This window comes from Telopea speciosissima, chromosome 7 (genome assembly GCF_018873765.1).
Source record: "Telopea speciosissima isolate NSW1024214 ecotype Mountain lineage chromosome 7, Tspe_v1, whole genome shotgun sequence".
Lineage (NCBI taxonomy): Eukaryota > Viridiplantae > Streptophyta > Magnoliopsida > Proteales > Proteaceae > Telopea > Telopea speciosissima.
This window is the reverse complement of record NC_057922.1, coordinates 65,897,878-65,921,456: the sequence shown is the minus strand read 5'-3', so window position 1 is coordinate 65,921,456 and position 23,579 is coordinate 65,897,878. Positions and strand designations below refer to the sequence as shown.

The 23,579-nt window shown below is 38.5% G+C and overlaps 1 protein-coding gene across 1 annotated transcript in view; it reads right to left on the bottom strand.

Moving 5' to 3' along the window:
* Positions 1-21,920, bottom strand: part of LOC122668138 (oligouridylate-binding protein 1-like) — a 42,569-nt gene extending 20,649 nt beyond the window's left edge. Inside the window, exons 1-11 of the mRNA XM_043864719.1 lie at positions 21,674-21,920; positions 19,942-20,003; positions 19,462-19,564; positions 19,124-19,200; positions 18,981-19,042; positions 18,802-18,889; positions 18,550-18,625; positions 18,427-18,457; positions 8,733-8,852; positions 8,445-8,530; positions 7,891-8,064 (exon numbers count right to left, since the gene is read on the bottom strand). Coding sequence (XP_043720654.1) covers positions 7,891-8,064; positions 8,445-8,530; positions 8,733-8,852; positions 18,427-18,457; positions 18,550-18,625; positions 18,802-18,889; positions 18,981-19,042; positions 19,124-19,200; positions 19,462-19,564; positions 19,942-20,003; positions 21,674-21,787 — 993 coding nt within the window. The 5' untranslated portion in view covers positions 21,788-21,920. The remainder of the gene's footprint in view (positions 1-7,890; positions 8,065-8,444; positions 8,531-8,732; positions 8,853-18,426; positions 18,458-18,549; positions 18,626-18,801; positions 18,890-18,980; positions 19,043-19,123; positions 19,201-19,461; positions 19,565-19,941; positions 20,004-21,673) is intronic.
* Positions 21,921-23,579: the final 1,659 nt, after the last annotated feature.

Sequence of the window (23,579 nt, the reverse complement as noted above, 5' to 3'; positions counted from 1 at the left end):
AATTTCATATCCAAATTAGAAGTTTGACTAGAAAGTGGGCTGCAAGCAAGGATCGGCCAAGTGGGATCTACGTAAGAAAGAAAGGAGAAATAGTAGGAAAAAGAAATTAAAAAAAAAAAAAAAAAAAGAAGAGATAATCCATCCCACTCACAATTCTCTTTCCTAAATTTCCTAATCTATCTCTCTTCCATCTCAATTCCCACTCAGTCTCTCATCTCACACACACCCATTTCTCTCACGTTTCTCTCTTATTTCCTATTCCCTCCATTAAATTCTTTCCTTTTCTCTTATGCCACCTCACCTTCCCACCTCTAATCCCTAACTAACTCTCGTATCCCTAACTCCCTTCTACATGCCTAACCTCTCCCATAACTTTATTTTTTTGTTCTTTTCTATTTTATCTCTCTTTTTCTTCCTTCTCTCCTAAAATCTCTTTTCACACAATTCTCCACGATTTTTAGAGGACATGATGGGTATTGTATTATTTGTTGAGTGGAAGCCTAGTCATCACCCTTACTCTCTCTCTCTCTCTCTCTCCTCCAACTTTCCAAGGGCACTTTTGGAATTTTACTATGGATAGATTTCTTTTGAAAAAGATGTTCTTATTCTTGGAAGGTTGAAAAGTCAAAGATGCCTTGATCTCATTGCTTGGAGAAGACACCTACAAAGATAAGGAAGCACAAGTTTAGAATTAGAAGGTTACTTTTTGAAAAATAAAAGGTTTATGTAACTAGGATTCTTATCTCTCTTAGTTTCTATTTTTTATTTTTTTTCTTGGGGATCAAACCTTATTGTAAAGGAAAAGAGAGAAGAATCAAATTTTTGAGGAAGATTCTCTCCACCCTACTCCATTCTCCACGATTTTTAGAGGGAGAGAAGCCCCAAAATCGTTGGAAGCCTCCTTCCCTCTCTTCTCTTATCTCTTCTCCTCTCCTTCCCCCCTATAAATACCCCTTAGCATTCTCTTGTAAAGTTGTTCAAAGGCATTAGTGAAATTTCTTCTTCTAGTTTTTGGCTTTCTAAGTTCTAGCTTGATTTTATGATTTCAATTCCATGGTTGTAATGCTTTAATTTTATGTCTTCAATTGGGTTGTAATAATTTAATTCTGATTTAGTTTTAAAGCTTTCTAGTCTAGGCTTCTAATTCTAGTGAGAAGAATTAGAAACTTAGATGGGCAAGTCATGCAAGGATTGTTCAAGTATTCAAGCTTCTTCAACTATATTCATGCAAAGCCTAATTAATTTATGCACTTTCAACTTTGGTAGAAGGGAGTATCAATTTCTTATTTTTATTTTTATGTTCTTCTTAACCTCTTAATTCTTCTAGTTTCTAATTTCTTCTTCTTATTCTCTACCTCTCTCTCCTTCTATTAGTTTTATTTTATTAGTATTCTCATCTCCATTAATCCCTCCATTCTATTAGGAATTTTCATTCTCCATTATTTTTATTTTCATTCTCATTCTTTCTCTCTCTAATTCAATCATGCCTTTAGGGTTTTATTTTTTAGTTACTATTATCATCATGCATTATGTTAGGATCTTAATTTAATTATTTTTGTTTTAATTTCAGATTTCGTAGCGCCATTTCAAGTGTGAGAAGCAAGCAATTTCAATCCGGTTCAAGCCCCTTCGGGTTTTGCATCTCTAATCTCTTAGTCTCATTCTCCCTCTCTAATCTCTTCTTTGTTTTTTTTATGTCGTCGTGATATGTGGCTGCAATTTATTCCTTCGAAAATCCGCGTTAGTATTGATAGGTTAGATGTTTGTGTGTTAGGACACCAATTCAATTCGCTAGATGCTTGTGAGTTAGGATACGTTAATTTTCGTTGGTTTAATTAGTTTAATTTAACACTTTAATTTGGTTCACTTTGCGTTGTTTTAAAAGTGAGTAAAATAGGGTAGCGTATATCTCCTTCAGTTCGATCCGTAGCTACGATTGATCCGTACGCTTGCGGTTATTATTTCTTGGAAACAAGTTTTCAAGCGTACGGATCAATCGTAGCTACGGGTCGAATTCAAGGAGATACAAAAACTTGTTTGCAAGAAATAATAACCGCAAACGTACGGATCAATCATAGCTAGGGGTCGAACTCAAGGAGATATACGCCACCCTATTTTACTCACTTTAAAGCAATGCAAAGTGAACCAAATTAAAGTGTTAAATTAAACTAATTAAACTAACGAAAATTAACGCATCCTAACTCACAAGCATCTAGCTAATTGAATTGGCATCCTAACACACAAGCATCTAACCTATCGAGATTAGGGAGGGAGAATGACACTAAGATATTAGAGATGTAAAACTCGAAGGTGCTTGAACCGGATTGAAATTGCTACTTCTCACACTTGAAATGGTGCTACCAAATGTGAAATTAAAACAGAAATAATTAAATTAAAATCCTACCATAATGCATGATGATAATAGTAGCTTAAAAAATAAAATCCTAAAAGAATGATTGAATTAGAGAGATAGAGAATGAGAATGAAAATAAAAATAATGAAGGATAAAAATTCCTAATAGAATGGAGGAATTAATGGAGATGAGAATACTAATAAAATAAAACTAATAGAAGAAGAAAGAGGTAGAGAATAAGAAGAAGAAATTAGAAACTAGAAGCATTAAGAGGTTAAGAAGAAGAAGAACATAAAAATAAAAATAAGAACTTAATACTCCCTTCTACCAAAGTTGAAAGTGCATGAATTAATTAGGCCTTACATGAATGTAGTTGAAGAAGCTTGAACACTTGAACAATCCTTGCATGGCTTCCTCTTCCAAGTCTCTAATTCTTCTCACTAGAATTAGAAGCCTAGACTATAAAGCTTTAAAATTAAACTAGAATTAAACTATTACAACCAAATTGAAGACATAAAATTAAAGCATGAATTAAACCTATTACAATCATTAAACTAAACTTATGAAATCAAAACTAAGAACTAGAAAGCTAAAAATCACAAATTAGAAGGAGAAGAAGAAGAATTTTACTAAGCAATTGAACAACTTTACAAGAGAATGATATAGGGTATTTATAAGGGGAAGGAGAGGAGAAGAGATAAGAGAAGAGAAGGAGGGAGGCTTCCAATGATTTTGGGGCTTCTCTCCCTCTAAAAATCGTGGAAAATGGACTAGGGTAGAGAGAATCTTCCCCAAAAATTTGATTCTCTTCTCTCTTTCCCTTTAGAATAAGGCCTGATCCCCAAGAAAAAAAATAAAAAATAGAAACTAAGAGATAAGAATCCTAGTTACATAGACCTTCTATTTTTCAAAAAGTAACCTTCTAATTCTAAACTTGTGCTTCCTTATCTTTGTAGGTGCCTTCTCCCAGCAATGAGATTAAGGCATCTTTGACTTTTCAACCTTCCAAGAATAAGAACATCTATTTCAAAAGAAATCTATCCATAGTAAAATTCCAAAAGTGCCCTTGGAAAGTTGGAGGAGAGAGAAAGTAATGGTGACGACTAGGCTTCCACTCAACAAATAACACAATACCCATCATGTGCTCTAAAAATCGTGGAGAATTGTGTGAGAGGAGAGATTTTAGGAGAGAGGGAAGAAAAAGAGAGATATAATAGAAAAGAATAAAAAAATAAAGATATGGGAGAGGTTAGGCACGTAGAAGGGAGTTAGGGATATGGGAGTTAGTTAGGGATTAGAGGTGGGAAGGTGAGGTGGCATAAGAGAAAAGGAAAGAATTTAGTGGAGGGAATAGGAAATAAGAGAGAAACGTGAGAGAGATGGGTATGTGTGAGATGAGAGACCATGAGTGGGAATTGAGATGGAAGAGAGATAGATTAGGAAAGAGGGAGAGAGATTAGGAAATTTAGGAAAGAGAATTGTGAGTGGGATGAATTATTTCTTCTTTTTTTTTTTTTTTCTTTTTCCTCCTATCTCTCCTACTATTTCTCCTTTCTTTCTTGCGCAAATCCCACTTGGCCGATCCTTGCTTGCAGCCCACTTTCTAGTCAAACTTCTAATTTGAATATGAAATTCCTCCTTTATCCTTGGTTGCTTCAGTGAGAACTATTCCCATCCTACCCTTGGTCACATGTGAGCAGGTGTAGGCCCCATGTGGCTTTTCTCTCTCCTCCAATAGTGAAGAATGCAAAAAGAGGGTACATGCTTGAGAGGATCTCAACCCTAGATCATAATTGTCTTCCTTGATGCCAAATATAACTCTCCAAAAATACATACTAGCCCGGGCCTGCATTTTGGCTCATTTCTGGCCCCTTATTCTTTTACGGCCCGGAAAAGATAATTGCTTGCATGGAGGCCTAAAAGGATGCGAAATTAAATTCCGTCACGTCCATCTTGCTCAAAATTTAGCTCTAAACACAGCCATGCAAAAACATTGGGCAGCTTTACGTGTAAATTTGGAGATGTAACCCCCGATAGTCCAGAATAGCAATAAATAGCCCAAAAACCTAAAAAGCACAAGAAAGCACCGAGTAACTCTATCCAGTGTGGTAAAATGTATGCTTTATGCCCTAAGATTTCACACATAAATGTGCTCATCAGATTCCCCCACACCTGAACATTACTTGTCCTCAAGTAAACAAAAAGAAAAACTAATCTAGAATGCAAAAATCCTAACTCATTTTCGTAGGAATCACAGTTGCACTTAACATGTGCAACAAGCCTGTAAACCCCTAGGTTACCTCTAGTGGACGAGTTTTGTCTCGTGGGTGTTTGTAGTGAATGTACACCCAAAATTCAATAAATCAAAAAGATGCTGCAAATTTTAATCATGGCATAAGTAGGATAGTGCACCCAAGCTCTAAGAATGCTCAACTAAAGATCAGGGAGCCAAAGGCTCCCCCACACTTGGATTCTATCACCCCACATCAATTCAATTAATAAGCATGCATCAAGATTAAGGGTTCTCCTCATATCTTCTGAACACTACTCACCTTTAAGTAAACTACTCATAGCATCGATGGAACCAAAGACTTAGGCTTTGAATATTTTTTACCATACTTTCTATTTAGGCATTAAAGAAAAAGCTCTTTTCTTTCTCAACAGTAAACTCTATTTCCACTCCACCACTGTTCTCTGAATGACATGGTGGAGCATACACCAGACACCCAAATACTTGGTAGCTTCGCTTTTTACATGTATCCATAAGACATTGAGACATTGATGCAAGAGTGTTTTTTTTTTAGTTTCCTTCCAAGGAATTTCAAACAAGTCATCTTGCTTCCTGAGGCAACAGTGCCCTGTTTAGTCCCAAGGAATTCCACTTTCCTTTCTGTTTCTTTCTTCTTCTTTTTTTTTCTTTCACTTTCACTTTCATGCCTTGCCTTGCCACAAACAAAATGGTCTCAACTACTAGCCAAAAGATCCAAGGGTCCATAAAATACATAAAGAAATCTAGCCATCAAACGAAATAGTGCTCATATTTTTCAATTCAGTCCCTCTCACTGGATACATACCAATTACCGTCCTTGAAAAGGGATTTTTTTTATTATTTCGCATGTTAGGGCACCTAATTCCCTCTCTCTCTTACTTCACAATCAAAGAATCGTATGCACAAAACCAAACTACCGCCACAATCAAAATTCACAAACTTCACCAATTAAGTCCAACAATCCTCCTCCTCCTCTTCTCCCTTCTCCCTACTTGGCCAAAAGAACATCCTCTATTAGACAATATTTGTTTGACACCAATTTACAGAAACCACAGAGTTGTCTGAAGGAGAAAACTGAAGAGAAGGAAAAAGGGAACAGATGATGAATGGAGGAATGCACCTCTAGGCAAGTCTGATTCTTGGCTTTGTTATTATATGATGTTTCTTACTTTCTTTTTTGTTTCTTCATTCTCATGTCTTTCCTTTTTAATATTAAATCTTGTCTACTCTTTGTTAAACTCAATCCAAGTTCAAGAGTTATTTCTCATAATTAAGGGCATACTTGTAGATGGAGAACTAGGGCAATTCATCCACTCTCCTTTGTTAATTTGGTTTGTGTGATAGGAAAATTTGATCAAACCACTCAGCCTAGTTCTCACTTGTACTTAATGGACCACAGGGTTACAAGCTGATCTTGAACCAATATATTAGTGATGATTATGTATTGGACTTCATCTTACTAAAGCTGATCAAAACCTTTAAAAAAAAATGAGAGAATGGATTAGCTATCCTATGTTCACAGAGAGAGAGAGAGAGAGAGATAGGTATGTGTAGTTGGGTGTAGGTATTCTCCAAACAGTAAAAATTCAGAGAACTGCAGTGGGTCTGTGTCATTATCCATCTCTCTGCAGGCAATAAAACAGAGTTTATTTTATCTCCTCTGCAAGAGACTACTTGGATGCTAATGTCTCTTGTGAAACCAAAAGCTGAATAAAACATGGTTGACATGCTCGCCATGTTTTATTTTTTCTCTATTGTTTCTCAAGTTTTAAGAAGAAAATTCAGAAATCGAAGAAGAAATCGAAGAGGGAAAGAAGAAATCAAAAGAAATCGAAGAGGGAAAGAAGACAGGAAGAAGAAATCGAAGAAGAAATCGAAAGAAATTGAAGAGGGAAAGAAGAAATCGAAAGAAATTTAAAGAGGGAAAGAAGAAATCGAAGAGGGAAGAAGAAATCGAAGACAGGAAGAAGAAATCGAAGAGGGTCGCCATGGCGTAGGTCGCCATGCAGCCCTCTCCAGCGCCAGGACGCCATGGCGTCGCCATGGCAACGCCATGACAACTATGTCTGTGGGTTGGCTTCAAATGTTTTTTTCGTTCTTGTTCAGTTGCTATATGTTTTTATGACATGGTTTATGTAGGTAGGTGAGTCTTTAGCTCAAAAGGAAGAGCACCTCCATCACGACTCTCATGTAGCAGTAGCTTCTTATTTAATTTCTTATCTTGAAGTGAACTGATTTACCCATCAGAATAGGGTGAGGCTTGGGGGAATCTGAACTTTTGTTTTACTCAAATGAAAGCTATTGAGTCATACTGAGTCGTACCCTCTATGTTGTCATACTTGAGCACACACTCCCCCCACCCCTTGCTACCCCTACCCCTAAACACAACACTGACATCACCCTCACCCCTTGCTGCCCCTACACCTGAGCACACACTCACCCCCACCCCTTGCTGCCCCTACACCTAAGCTCACACTCACACATAGCAATGGCATATTAATAATTTTAGGTTATATAAGGTTGGGTGGTAATTGGATTTAATTAATTATTTGAGAACACTAATGTGGTAATCGTATTTTTTTTGGTTAATGTGTCTTATACTTTTAAATGAAAGGTTTAGTAACTGACAGACTTAGGGTAACCAAACAGTTATTCAAGTAGATTCAGGGTAAATCCAACTGACAGACTTGGGGTAACCAAACAGTTTTTCAAATAGATTCAGGGTGAATCCAACTGACAGACTCGGGGTAACCAAACAGTTTTTCAGGAAGAATCACGTCACAGAATCATGATAATCAAACAGTTTATTTTTTGGAATTATGATTCAACATATGGCAACTCAAGTGGATGACCATCCACAATCAGACCACATTCAAAAGATTTACGCAACCAAACTCAACCTTTGGTGTGTAGTATATGAGTACATGTAATATAACAATAATTTTATATAATTGTGTTTAATATGCTACATAAAATCCTTACCAATGCAATATGATTTAATTATTTAAGTAATGACCTAATATGAGAAATCAACATATAATATACAAAACATAGGATATAATATACGCATATTCATAAAAAAAAAACAACAAACATAAAACAACGTAAACTCATAAAATGTAAACAAGGCGTAGGACACATATTGACAACTATGGTTGGGATTCACAAAATCTTAAGGTTTTGTGAAATTAGAGTGCATCAGTGGGCCAAAATCACACCACTGAATAAATGCAATCTATGGATAAATGAAAGAGGCCACAAAAGTTACCTTAACTGGCTTGCCACACAGAATTCGAGCATTGCCCATTTGAATGGCCAAGGCAGCTTCCACATGAGTATTGTATCTAACAAAACCAAAGCCCTTATCACGCTGCACACGAACTTCCTCAATTACACCAGCACCAAGAGAATGGAAGTGCCGGTGGAGATCAAGTTGAGTAACCTGTGAATAATTTATCCATGAGAAACTTATCCATGCTAGATATTCCAAATTTAGGAGAACAATTTTCAACCCCTAATTTGCTTCAGATAGAAAAGCATTGGGAGTCGTATATAGGTGAAATGATGATGGTTCCAGCTTTGGGGGCACAAAAATCAGTATTAAACATACAGCACATCATGCCGTGGACCTGAAGGGAAGAGTACTGCCAAAGGTTGATAGTTTTTAATGGCCACCAAGTACTGCCACAGGAAATGCTTTTTCAAACTAATCTTAAAAGCTTGGACTTAACCAAGAAGGCTTTAACCAAAGAAAAACCTCAGTTGTATGGATCAAGGAGGAAAATAACAAAGATTTTAGGCTGAAGGAAGATGATTTCTTACCTCTGGAGAAAGGTTACCCACATAAACAGTTGTATATTGAGGGTTATTCTCTGGCCCATCGTCATTAGTTGCCTCCTGACCATCTTCTGCACATAAACGAAACCATAATATTGCCTCAACCCTAGAAACTGAGATAAAAAGTATAAAAACTATAACTACCAAGCATCATCATCATGAAGTTCAAAAGCATCATCGTATTCAACCAAACAACATTGTTCATGTACACACTCTAAAATCCCAAGAGGCTTGGCATTTACAACTGTCCCCATTACACAAATGAACCTTTACCTGATGTTCCATTAGTTAGCTCAACCACACTTTTTGCATCCGGGTTTTGCTTCTCATCATTGGCACCAGCACCCTTCGTCGCCCAGTTACATCGTATTTGTCTACTTCCAAGCCACTTCCCTGCACAACAAAGAGCAAATCAACAAACCCAAACAAGTACGAACAACATATATTTTGAGCCAGTGCTTTCAGATGCTTTGTCAAACTTAGAATAGATAACATGCTACTAACAGACTTCGTAGTGGGTTCCTACAGAGACTACCAACAGATTTAAAACACACACTTGTTACAAGTTTTTAAGATTATATTAGAGAGACAATCAGAAACATAAAAATCTAGTATGATTAGCACTGACAAGGTCCGATGTTTCCACTGCCAAGACATTGGGCATTATGCTAAGGACTGCCCTCATCATAGAAAGCCTATTGCTGTTGCTGAAAAGGAAGATACAGTTGAAGAAGATGATGGCTTGCATCCTTACCCCATAGATGATAGGGATTATGAAGCTGGATACTATGATGATGTACATGATAATGAAGATACCTATGAAGTTCACGTGGCTACTGGAGTTTTGGTGACTGAAACCAAAGGGGAAGACTGGCGACGCACTTGCATCTTTTACTCTTGCATGCGTTCAGGAGATCACAACGCCCAGGCTATTGTTGATAGTGGTAGCTGTCTGAATTTTTTGTTAAGAGGGCTGGATTGAAGACTGAAAAACATCCACAACCATATAAAGTATCTCTACTGAATGGCATAAGATGGAGGTAAACCAGCGTTGTTCCGTACCGTTGCATCTTCATCGCTAATCGGAAGTTATATGGTGTGATGTGATTCCCATAAGGATGACAGATGTGCTACTGGGTAGACCATGGTTATATGATAAAGATGATACAATTGGTGGAAGAAAGAACCAGTGTATATTCCTGAAGTGTGGGACAGCAAATAGTGTTTCATCCTCTTAACTTACCTCCTGAACTGCGCCAACTACAGTCCTTGCACATCAATCAAAAGGGTACATGTCATGGGAAGAAACTACTTGCTGTTCCACAGAAAGAGTTTGAGAAAACCAGCAAGAATTCAGGTCTGATTTTGGTACTAATTAGCAAAGAAGCCACTCCACAGCCAAAAATACAGCTTTCACAACCCATTAAAGAGCTGCTGTCGGATTTTTTTAATGTGGTACCAGAGAAGTTACCGAATGAACTACCTCCTTTGAGAGACATCCAGCATGCAATCGATTTGCTACCTAGTTCGGTCTTGCCTAATCTTCCCACCTATCGACATAGCCCTACAGAGCATGAAGAACTAAAGAGGCAGGTAGATGAGTTAATAATGAAAGGGTTCATTCAAGAGAGCCTCAGCCCTTGCGCTGTTCCAGCCTTATTGACTCCAAAGAAAGATGGTTCTTGGCCTATGTGTGCAGACAGCAAAGCAATCAACAAAATTACCATCAAGTACAGGTTCCCCATTCCATAGATTGATGATATGTTAGACATGCTGTCCGGTTCTATGATCTTCTCTAAGATTGATCAATGGAGTGGCTACCATCAAATTCGTACACAGCTTGGAAACGAATGGAAGAGTGCATTCAAAACCAAGGATGACTTGTTCGAGTGGAAGGCTATGACCTTCGGTCTGACTAATGCACCTAATACTTTCATGGGAGTCATGACATATGTACTACGCCCTTTCATTGGTAAATTTCTGGTTGTCTACTTTGATGATATATTGGTGTACAGTAAGAATCCTGATGATCACATTGACCACTTGAAACAAGTTTTGAGAGTATTTAGGCAGGAGAAGTTATTTATTAATCTCAAAAAGTACTCATTCATGCTACCAAAGGTTATATTCCTTGGTTTTATTGTGTCCTCAAGAGGTGTTGTGGCTGATCCAGATAAAGGTTAGAAGCATTGTTGAATGGCCTACACCGAAGACATTCAATGAAATCGGGGAGTTTTCATGGGTTGGCATTATTTTAAAGGCATTTTATCAAAAATTCCAACGCAATTATGGCACCCATCACTGAATGCACCAAGCTGAGTAAGGGAAAGTTTGAGTATACAACAGCTGCAACTAAGGCTTTCCAACTAATCAAGAAGAAGATCATGGAAGCTCCAGCATTATGCCTAGCAGACTTTGACCGAATATTTGAAGTTGCTACTGATGCTTCTCATATTGGCCTAGGAAGTGTGTTGATGCAAGGAGGGCACCCCATTGTCTTTTACAGTGAGAAACTTAATGATGCAAAGAAGAGGTACTCTACCAACTCTATGTTGTGGTTCAAGTGTTGCACCATTGGAGAGATTACCTTATTGGTAAGGAGTTTATTTTGTACACTGATCATGAAGCACTCAAGCATCTACATTCACAGAAGGCAATCAGCAACCATCATGCAAAGTGGGTTGCCTATTTACAGGAGTTCATGTTTGCTTTGAAGTACAAGTCAAGAAAGGTAAACACAGTGGCTGATGCACTGAGCAAAAAGTAGAGACTTTGAGCACATTTTCAGCACATGCACTTAGCATCGAGCAGATCTGTGATGAGTATGCTAGTGACAAAGACTTTAGTGTCCTATATGTTGATTTGCATCAGGGTGGACAGCAACCTAGATATGCTTTTCATGATGGATATGTGTTTTTAGGAACAAGGCTGCGCATACCAGACTCTTCCCTACACCATCACATCATCAGGGAGTTACATGGAGGAGGCTTGGGAGGACATTTTGGGAAGGACAAGACCATCCTAAAGGTAACTGATCATTACTACTGGCCTCACATTGCCAAGGATGTGGAGTATGTTATCAAGAGGTGCTGAGTTTGCCAGTTAGCAAAGGGAGACAAGCAGAACACAGGTCTCTATTCACCATTGTCAATTCCTCCTGCACTTTGGGTTGATATCAGTATGGACTTTGTTCTTGGGCTGTCACCTACACGAGAGAGGTATGATTCCATTACGGTAGTGGTAGATCGTTTTACGAAAATGGCTCATTTTATTCCTTGTAGCAAGATACTTGATGCTTATCGTATGGCTAAGCTTTTCTTCAAGGAAATAGTGTGTATTCATGGGCTGCCAAGCACTATTGTCTCTGACAGAGATGTGAAGATTATGAGCTAATTCTAGAAGACATTGTGGTTGAAGACTAACACCAAGCTGCTATTCTCTACTATTTTCCACCCCCAGATTAATGGGCAAACAAAGGTGGTAAACCGCAGTTTGGGCCATTTATTGAGGTATTTAGTCAGAGATCATGAGAAGACATGGCCATCTATTCTAGACATTGCTGAATTTGCTTACAACAGTTCAGTGAACAGGAAAACAGGACGTACTCTCTTTGAGATTTTACTAGGAATTCAGCCAAGGCGTCCCATTGATCTTGTTCCTCTACCCCCTAAAGCTAGGGTCAGTGTTGAAGCAGATTAGTTCTTACGCCACATTACAGAGGTGCACGCTGATGTTAAAAGAAGAATTGCTCTCAGCAATGACATTTACAAGGCTAATGCTGATCAGGATCAACGGTATGTCGAGTTTAAGCTTGGAGACATGGTCATGGTCAAGTTAACCCTGAGAGACAGCAACCGGGTGTCAATAGCAAGCTTCACCCGAAGAAGATGGGTACATACAAGGTGCTGAAACATATTGGACCTAATGCTTATGTACGCTCGAGTTGCTTGCTGATATGGGAATAAGCAATGTGTTTAATGTGGCTGATCTACATCTGTACTTGGGACATCGCTCAGATGAAGGTAACTTTGAACATATGCTGAGGCTGCCCAAATTAAAGCCACTTACCGAAGACATCATTAAAGAAATCCTGGATGATATGCACGACCACTCGACATGGCAGCGGTTACCATGCTTTCCTTGTCAAGTGGAAAGGTCACCCACACCAAGACAGCACTTCGATTCATGCAGACGACTCCAAGAAGCTTGGCCCGTAGTAGTAGTAATAGTAGTTTACAGTGTTTTATGTTTTTAATTGAACCAGCCCAACCTGGTTGAACCAGTGGTTCAATTTAAGTGACTTAAGTCACCACTTTTATTCAATGTATTTTTTTCTTTTGGGTCCACCCTCCCATGAATTTAAAAAAGGTGGAATAGTGCATAGCTGGCTAGGAGTATTCATACTCCTAGGCTAAATAGGAGTAAGGCCCTTGGGCCATTATTTAAGCAATATAAACCGTGGAGTACCTCACTCTCCACTTTTGAAAATTAAATTGCTCTTGCAAGCTACTGCTGCTGTTGCTACTTCTCTTCTACTGTGAAGATTGCTTTGATGTGTAATCAAAGCTAGTGGGATTGGTGTCTAATCTAATCGACACCTTGCGATGTGAAGCCCAGGTGGTTCTTCTACAAGTATTCTTACAAGTTTCAATCCAAGATCTAATTTTTATTCAAACTACTGCAACTACAAGCTATTGTCAAAGAATTTCTGCCATTACAAGTAAGTTGGAAGCACCCCAACCCCATCCTTCTTCTCCTAATCCTCCATAATCCCAAACCCCAACATTCCCCTTTGTTATTTTAAGTTTCCCATAACCTTAAACCTACACAACCCAAACCAGCCATCACATTCTGCCCAAATTTGGATCGATTCTTCACCTCCCCAATTGGGAAACTCAATCTGAGTTTGATCCCCGAACTCCCTCTCAAACCCTAGATTCCAGAATTCCATTCAAAACCCCAAAAACCCTAACTTCTGTCCAGCTAGTTCCAACCATCAAAAACCCATCAGACATTGGCCGAGTTCCCATCTCCTTACTTGGGAAATTCGATCCAAAGCCCATCCCAAAATTCCTACTTTAAACCCTAGAATTCCCCAATTGCCATCATTCAAAAACCCAAAACCCAAAAGCTAACTTTCTGCCCATTCAAGTTTACATCCTTCCCTTTATCAAAACATCTCAGGACCTTCACTGTTAGACTCCCCCACACTCATCTAACATAACCATAACATCAGACCCTAACCCTAATTTCACCAAAAACCTATTTTTGGCCCTAGCCAATTCACCTGTTCATTACAGGTCCTGGATGATTGGCTCCTAGTTGGTCCTCTACCAATTTAGGACTACATTGCTAGAGTCGCCTTATAACCTTCTATTCCTCTCGCAACATTTTGAAGGCTTCCACCAGTAAATAATCAAATCTACCAGATCTCTCGGAGATGAATCCTACTACAAGCACTTCTTTGGTTCCCTGGCTCCCGACTCAAACCACCTCTCCAAGATTTTCACCTCCTCTAACCCCTTGGACACTTCCTTTGTTGAATGCTTATTTGATAAAGTATTGGAACCCTTTGATCTTACCATTATTGGTACCCCAACCCTGAATGAAATTAAAACTGCTGCTTTCTCCATTGGAGCTTTCAAAGCCCCGGTTTCTGATGGTTACCAAGCATGTTTCTATCAAACCTTTTGGGACCTTCTTTCTGAAGATGTTCTCCATTTTGCTAACTCCTTTTTTTTTAATGGAACCCTACCTACAGGATGTAACCACACCTTACTTTGCATGATTCCCAAATCTGAAAATGCCCTGAATGCCTCTGATTTTAGACCCATCAGCCTTTGCAATGTCTCTTACAAAATCATTGCAAAAATTATGGCAAACCGCCTCAGACACCATCTCCCCCTCTTCATTTCGCCAAATCAGGCAGCTTTCATCCAAGGACGACAGATTTCTGATAACATCACCATTGCCTATGAAATTTTTCACTTCTTAAAAACCAAAAAAAAACAGGCGAACTGGCTTTGTAGCTCTTAAACTAGATATGTCCAAAGCTTATGACAGAGTTGAATGGACAATGATTGCCAAAATTCTGGGGTTTCTCGGTTTCCTAGATAAGTGGATCTCTCTGGTTAACTCTCTAATAAGCACAACCTCTTTCTCTTTCAAAATCAATGGCAGCCCCTTTGGATACTTTAAACCCTCCAGAGGCCTTAGACAGGGTTGCCCCCCTCGGCCCCTATCTTTTTCTCCTCACTATGGAAGTACTCCCTCGTTTACTTGATGCTGTTAGGGACACTGGAACCTTTAAAGGGATTAGACTAGCCAGAAATGCCCCTGAAATCACACATCTCTTTTTTGCTGCTGACACCTTCATTTTCAGTAGAAACTCTGAAGAAGACATCCTTTCAATCAAAGCTACCCTTGAGCTGTTCTTTGACCTCACAGGCCAAGAAATTAATTTTTCAAAAAGCGAGATCTATTACAACAAAAACACTACTGTTGAAAAGAAAAGAAGGATCTGCTCCATACTTGGCATAAAGGAAATGAAACCTGACTCCCTTTACCTTGGGACCAGACTTTTCCATCATAGATCCAAAGTTAAGGATTTAGAACCTATTGTACAAAGAGTCAAATCAAAATTAAGCGTATGGAAAGCCAATTGCCTTTCCTTTGCAGGGAGGCGTGTGTTAATCCAATCTGTCCTTGCTTCCACACCCTCTTACTAGATGTCTTGTTTTCTCTTCCCGCAAAAATCTGTTCCTCTTTAGACTCTATCTACCTTAATTTCTGGAATGACCCCCCAAATAAACACAAACCACCTTATTGGGTGGGATAAATTCTGCACCCCCACCACTCAGGGGGGACTGGGTATCCGTAAATCCCAAACCCACAATAAAGCCCTCATCCTCAAACTTGGTTGGAGACTCATCAATGAAGAGTCTTCCCTTTGGGCTAAAGTACTTAAAGCAAAATACTTCCCTAAAACCTCCATTTTCAATCCTATTGTGGGGAAAAAAAGAGTCTCTTGGATCTAGAATAACATTGCATCCCTGCTGCCTGATCTCAAGAAAATTGCGTGGAGGAAGATTGGAAGTGGTCAAGATACCTACTACTGGTATGAACCTTGGATCCCAACTATCTCGGATCACTGTTTACCTTTAATTTTTTATAGCAGATCTATTTGCATGGTAAGTGATCTCATCACTAATCACGTTTGGAATTCTGATTTTCTTTCAAATTTGTTTCCTAACTGTTTCAACCATGAAATCTCTAAAGCGAGAATTTCAGATTCAAAGGATTGTTGGAGATGCTCCCTAACCAAAGAAGGAAGCTTCTCCACTCGACGTGCAGCTAACCTTTTAACTCCACTTTTACATACCAAGAGCTTAGTCTCCAAATGGTGGCGTTCTTTCTGGAAACTAAATATCCATCCGAAATTTAAAATGTTTTTTTGGCGTGTCTTAAATGCAGGTTTACCTGTCAAGGCCACTCTCTCAAAATGGATATCAATCGAGCCAACATGTGTTTTTTGTGGTGCTCGTGATGAATCCCACTGGCATCTCTTTCTGTCTTGTGAATGGACTAAGCCTATCTGGGCCTGCGGACCCCTCGGACTCAAAACCGAGCACCTAAGCAGCTCTAGTTTGGCACAGCTTTGTGCTTCCCTCTTTCAATCAAAAGTCATGGATAAACCAACAGCTTCTTGGTTTTTTTCTATTGTCATTATAACATGTTATTTCATTTGGCTTGTAAGAAACAAACTAATTCGTGGTCTAGCCACGGCTGACCCCACCCCTGTCCATTTAAATGTTTCCAGATGGATTATGAACCTAAATTTAGCACCACCTCATTTAAATAATCAACTAATAGATCCTCTACCTTGCACGCACAATGATTTTGAAGCTACTTCTTACACTAACCATGAAGTGAACTTACCTGTCTTATGTTGCGCAGGTCTTTCTGAACCATCCGTAGGCCTAATAGGATGGGCTTATTGCTTTTTGCTTGATGGCCAGAGTGTTTTAACATCTGCAGGATTTACTGTTTCGACCGACAAAATGAAAGCTGAGCTACTTGGAATCTTGCAGGGGTGGAAACACGCTGTGACTGATAAAATCCAACTCAAAGAAATTTGGATCAATAACCGGACTCTACAAAGCTTTTTGGAATCCAAACAGGATAACTGTATCCCTTGGCATATCATCACCCCCATTTTTGAACTAGCTGAACTAACTTCCAACTTCTCCACTGTACAGTTTAAGTACAAAAACAGTATGTGGTCTCATATTTTACGCTCTTTAGCCACTTTTTCACTTATTAATAGAACAGTTATATCACCCTTCCTTTATGATGTACATACCTTTTGCTCTCTCTAATTCAATAAAATAGTTTTTTCTCATAAAAAAAAAAAAGAATATAAATTAGTTTGTTGTAACAGGAACAACCATTTCATTGGTACCCTGGCTCCCCACCAGCTTCCACCAGTAAATAATCAAATCTACCGGATCTCTCAGAGATGAATCCTACTACAAGCACTTCTTTGGTTCCCTGGCTCCCCACCAGCAACCACCTAATGGGAAAAGGAGAGTAAAGAATATAAATTAGTTCTTTGTAACAGGAACACTGATCACTCATCTACAGGAATAAGGCCCTCCAAAACTCTAGGATTGAAAGGACTTCATCATTTTTATATCATATATAACAGGGATAGATGTCTTCCCCTGCTCTTTCTAGGGGTAAATGCATCCCACCCAAACCAGCAGCTAGTTTTTTTTTTTCCAAGTGTTTTGAAGCTTTAGTATCACACCTGGTACTGGTGCTGTCTGCAAACAAAGCATAACAAATTAATTAGGCTGAAGAAATTAATTGGTTGTAAAAACATGCCCACGGGTATTCCCTCCATTTCCATCTATCAAACTGGCCTTCTGTGCATCAGTGCATTATATTTGGATGGAGAGAAACGATAAACTGTACAGAAACACTCAGAAGCCAGAAAGCCCCATAGTCAATGTTATTGCAATCGATGTGTCAATCAATTTCAATGGTTGCAAGGGATGATAGCTAGAGACCATGGTAAGCATCCTATGTTCCTTCCTGCCAGTGGGTCAAACCAGACCACCAGTTGTATGGCTGGAATTAGAGGGTATCAGGAGGGACCTTCAAGTTTTTGCCTCCTTGGAATATAGAAGAATAGTGGTCTACACCGAACCTCACAATGCCATAAAAAAACATCAATAGAATTAGCAAGGTTCCTTGGGAGACATGGCAACAACTTCAGGAAATCGAGGTTCCCAAGGGCTCCTTCGTAGAGATCTTGTTCTGCTCTTTGTATAGAGATGCCAACTGGCCTGCACTGCACACACTTTTTCAAGGATGCAGGCCAGTATTGAGGAGAATTCATAGAGATTCCGTGATGATCTACAAAGAGCTATGAAGAGAGATTTCCCTGGGAACAATTGTATGTTATTGTAAACCTCTATATATTCTTTGTCCCTTTATCCTTAATACATTTCTATTTTTGTCACAGTTGTAACGGCGCCTAGGCGACCCAAGGCATTAGAGGGGGCCTGGATGCCTAGGTGTCGTCTAGGCTATGCCTTGACAGCTATGATTTTTATCCTTCCCCTCCCCCCCCCAAGGGGACTTAATTGCTAAGGATGTAGTCATTCAAAAGAGTCGACATCCAGCAAACCAATGGTGCAGTGAAGTATCTTGGCCTGCCTTACTCCTCTTCAAAGAGTATGAAATATCAATGACGATGACCAAAAATCAAAATTAACCGGAAACTGTAATCAATTTGGACCATTTCTTCACATTGCAGCTCTTTGTCACAATAATGTTTCAAATATTGATAATGAAAACGGAAAAATAAAAAATGGGCAATCATCAGACAGATTGGTGAAGTACAGAACAAAATGTCGGGGGAAAAATTTATACACAGATCAGTGCACAATATATTCCTTACCTGTTAAGTCATTTATCGCACTTTGGGCATCCTGAGCAGCAGATAAAATTTGTAAGATCACGTCAGAAACAAAATTTTCACAAGACAAAACTGCCCCAGGATTGATACTTAATAATATTTTACCTGTTGGTTCCGAAAAGAAACAAACCCAAACCCCCTTGAGCGACCAGTCTTCTGATCCCACATAACCCTTGCATCCCTGCACCCATAAAAATGGTTTTGTTAGCTCAATGGCCTGCAGCAACTGGCTGAACCATGTGGAGAACTTCACACAATCTGAATTCTACTTTCGACACACAATAAACCAACATCTACATGAAGCTCCAGATACAGAATCCTAAGAAAAAAAGAATAAATCGGCCAAGTGGAGCTTACGAACAACTGGGGTAAACAGAGAAACATGCAAACAACGTTGCATCTGTAACTTCAGGGCTAAGATCACCAACAAAAATGTTGAAATGACCTGCATAACAGAAAAAACAATATCATATATTGTCAAACTGGTTTGGAATCATAGCATCAAGGGAATATGAGGCATGCTGATGATGAATAACCTGAAGTATCTTCCCTCTGACCACTAGCATATGCCCAGTTCACTTTTATAGGTTGCCCAAACCTGTAAATTACACAGTTAAGTCATGGGATATAGGAATAAATCATTGGTAATTGAAAAACCATAAGGCTGGGTTCTACTTACAGATGCCTCCCATTAAGAGATACAATAGCAAGCGCAGCTGATCTCCGATCGAAGTAGTCTACAAAACCATAAGACGACTGCATTGAACAGAAGCAATGTATGTGTCAACAACAGAGGAATCCAGTACTGGGGAAGCCACTAGGCTGGCAAACTCGAAGTTGGGAAAAGAAAAGTTTCATGTCAAATTCAACTGGCATGAACCACTTCTATTACATTTCTGATGTAGGATATATAGGGAGGTAATTCCCAAACCAATTAGGCAATGGTTTGGATGTTTGCAACTGTTTCAAAAGGTAGACAAACCTAACAATGCACATACCACTTGCACTAAACATTACCTTCTCTTTCTTAATAAGCTTGCACCCTTCAAGGGCACCAGTACTTGCGAACACCTCTTGAAGAAGTTGTTCAGTAACTTGTATATGAATATTGCCGACATACCTGAATTTTCACAAACCCAAGAACAAGAAAGTCAAGTAAGTTAGAAAATGGGGATGTAAGACATCTTCCCAAATGGAAACCTATATATGGAAAACAAACACAGATCTTAAAAAGCACCACAGTAACAATTTTTAACAGACAAAAATAAAGCAAGAAACGATAAAAGCCAAAACTTATAAGATCGATCTCAGAAATGGATTTGCTAAAACAGTATGAAACAGACTGTGCTACAAATTAGCCAGATGAGATGGGAGATTTTTAGGCTTAGTACTTAAGTATCATAGCTAAAATAAAAAGACAAATATAATCAAAAATAAAACAAAACTCAAAACAAAGGGGAAAAATAAAAAGAAAGAAAATGTCCCAATGACACTCACACACTGCGGCATGCACTCGAATCAAACCCAGGAGGCAGATTTCCGCTTGGAATTGGCTCTATCTGCAAAATAGAAATGTGAAAAAAAAAACAACGAGAAGAAAATAGCCCCCAAATGACTCAAAAAAAAAATAGATCAGGACTAACTTTAGAAGACATCCATGGGTAATCCTGTCAAAAAAAAATTTAAATGAAACACCTAGGGTACCAAAAAAGAAGTAAATGAAGCAAAAGAGTTCACTCCTTTTCAATCAATATAATATATTAATAACTTATTTTGCAGTTGTACTATCATATCTATTCCACTAACTTGATTTGTTGTCACTGAGAAACACTCTTTTTTTTCATTTTTCTTGGAAAAAGATAAAGCAGCAATGCTAATACTAATAATTGAGAATAAAGAAGCAGAAAACAGACACTGAAAGGGGTTTTCTCTATAGGGCCAAAGGTATTATTTTTATCTGTACCCTTAGTTACCACAACAGCCAGTAAGTGATGGTAATGTCACTTTGAAATTTATCTATCCAAAAAAAAATGTCACTTTGAAATATAAAGTTAACAGAGGTAGTACACAATTGGAGGTCAAAACAGACAAAATCAAATGATGGAGCTTTATCTAATAAACTGTCTTTTATCAGAAAAAAAGGATGTCAGGACCAATCTGTAACTAATTACCACGAGAAAAGAATAAAGTCATCTGCCTCTATAATTACATACAAAAAAGGGCTCCATTTGCTTTAGGGACTGGATATACTCTGATGCTGCATATGTCATAAATAACCTGACTTTCTCGTAAAAACAACATAGTTAACTGCATTTCTCCTGAGATGGCATTTTTAATCAGCATATGCTATCCTTACAAAAGAACAGAAATTTTATTTATATCTGCTTGAAAAGCAACTCTTCTGAATTTGTAACTATAGACAGGTATAACCAGAAATTGATTGTTTTCTGACTTTCTTATGCAAAACTTCAGGTCACTCCAAGCGAAGAGAAACTAACTAGCAACCATCCAAGAGGAAGCCCAAACAACCACTGGGTATGCCTGCCTTTAAGAACAGCAGAAACATATTCCCAAGAAAAGAAATCGAAAAAAACCCAAATGCAGCGAGGACAATGCTCTTACATCATCACTAAGACGAGAGAAGATGGACCAAGATATTTTAATTTCTAAATTAACTATATATATATCAATTCCCAATTAATCTTGTTGTAGAATACATAATCGCAGTTGCTCCCCATTATAGATATAAAAGGCTAAAGGCATGAGCGCAGAAGATGAAATATTGCCCCTAAGATATTCTGACTGCTAAGAGACTCAAAATGGCCACTCGATAAGCGGAAGATCGCAGAAGGGAAGTAAACTGAAGATGAGAAGGTGAAAGGAATACCTTCGTGCAGGAATTAAAATCTTTGATAATCTCAACGGTATATGCAAAGATGGCACGAAACACCAAAAGAATGAAATAAAAATAACCCCAAAAAAAAAATCCACCGAGAGCTTTCAAAAACACGAAAGGAACGAAATCTTACAAGGAGAAGTGGGGAAAAAAAAGAAGACGGAATCAGAAGTATAAAAAATTCTCTTAAATAACTGATCATCCGTTAAACCAGAAGACAAACATGGAAACCAAATCGAGCCGATGAGAAGGAGAACTAACTACACAAGTAAAACTATAACCAGATCAATAGAAGAAAAACAAAATAAGAGATGAAGGAAAACAATCTCGTACTTGAGGAGGAGCCAAGAGACCAGGATGATAGAGAGATTGTTGCTGCTGCTGCTGCTGAAGAAGAGCTTGCTGCATCAAGGCCTGTTGTTGCTGTTTCAACCTCTGCTGCTGCATTTTTCTTTACAGAATAGAAAATTCGCAAACGAATCAAAGTAGCAGGGGAACTCAGGCCAAAGGGTTAGGGTTTGGGGATGGATGGGAAAATAGAGACGAGTGAAGAGGGGGGAAATGAAAATGAAAATGAAAATGAAAATGAAAAAGAAAAAGAAAGGAAAGAAAAAAAGTGGGAAAAAAAAAAAGAAAGGAAAACCCTCCAAGAGGGAGAGGTAGAAAGCAAAAGCGAGAGGTCTCGAAAGGAAAATGATAGATTTTATAGTGTGAATCGTCGATCCATCAAAAAAAAAAATAGTGTGAGTCGTGGAGGTTTTTTTTTTTTTTTTTTTTTTAAATTTTATGGTGCAAAGTATGAGTCGGTTCACTACGATATATCGCAATGCTTATTTTCCAAAATCTCGAGGACACTGTAACCCGTAAAATCTACATATGGTCTACTTAATCTGAATGATATTTTTTTTTTTATGAAACCCAGAAAAAAATATATATATTAGACATCAATAAGAAGGGGGACAAGAGTCGGAATACAAGCATTTTTTGTCAGGTTTTTTGCAACAGTCATACAAAACTATTAGTGTTAAGCTTAAAATGTTTATTTTGGGTTTGATCCGATATATATAGTAAATTATCAAACAAGTACCACGGCCATAGACATTTGGTTGGAGATGGAGGAGATTGAGTGACCCACAAGTTATCACACCAAATTTCTTTAATCTGCAACTCAATGTAGGTAACATGATTCAATCCCTTACGGATCGCAAAAATGTAGTCGACCAATTCCGCAGTGAACCGTAACGTCCCTGCATCAAAAACCTTAAACTGTCCATGTACCAAGATGAGATAGGCCCAACCAGCCACAGTTAGTCCAGAGGAACTGAAACCTGCATAAATTAAGATAGGATAATCATAAAAGGGTAAGATAAGCGAGGAAGGATTTAGCGATATATGCAAGTTATTGTCCATGCATTCTAAAGAAAAGAAAGACGAAAGATACAAATTCAAATCCACAATCCATTTATGAACAGCCTTCAACACCCCCCGAGGGATTAGGTTGTTCAGACCTAACCACAATCTTGTTCCTATAAGTCCAAATAAAGTAGCAAGTAACAATGAAAACACTAAAAAACCATGATAACATAAATGTATCAGACCGAAAGTGGTGGTAGAAAAATTGACAGAAGAGACTGAAACTAGCAAATCCCAGAGAATCAGGCCGTAACCCAAGTGGTCCTGTAGCCCAGATGCGTTTAACCCAATCACAAGAAAGGAAAATGTGCCATAGAGATTCAACACCATTTCCACATAGAGCACAAGTATTTTTTGTTTTTTTGGAAAAATCCATATGACTTGAATTCTTTAAAAAAAAATTCCATATGAATCGAATATTCATAAGAATAAATATATGAGAAAGTGTTTCCTGTGGGAAAGTGAGGCCCGGATTTTAATCCTCTAGCTCCCTCATCTACCAGTGAGGGGTTGGCTGCATGACACGTGGATTATTCCAAATCCAATGGTTGGATCAAAAGAAGAAAGCCAGACAGCTGTTGCATTTGGAATAATCCATGTGTCATGTAGCCAGCTCCTCACTGTACCTCACTAGCAGATGAAGGTGTTGGAGAATTTTAAAATTTGCGTGGCCCCTATGCATATACATGAGCTAATAAGAGCATGTGGAAGCATCAACAATGGGGTGGGTGGTCATTTCACCCCCAATTGTGTTTGGTGCTAGCACCATGCTCCCCCCCACCTCCCCACAAAGTTCTTTTTCCCTAAAATTATTTAGGAAATGCTG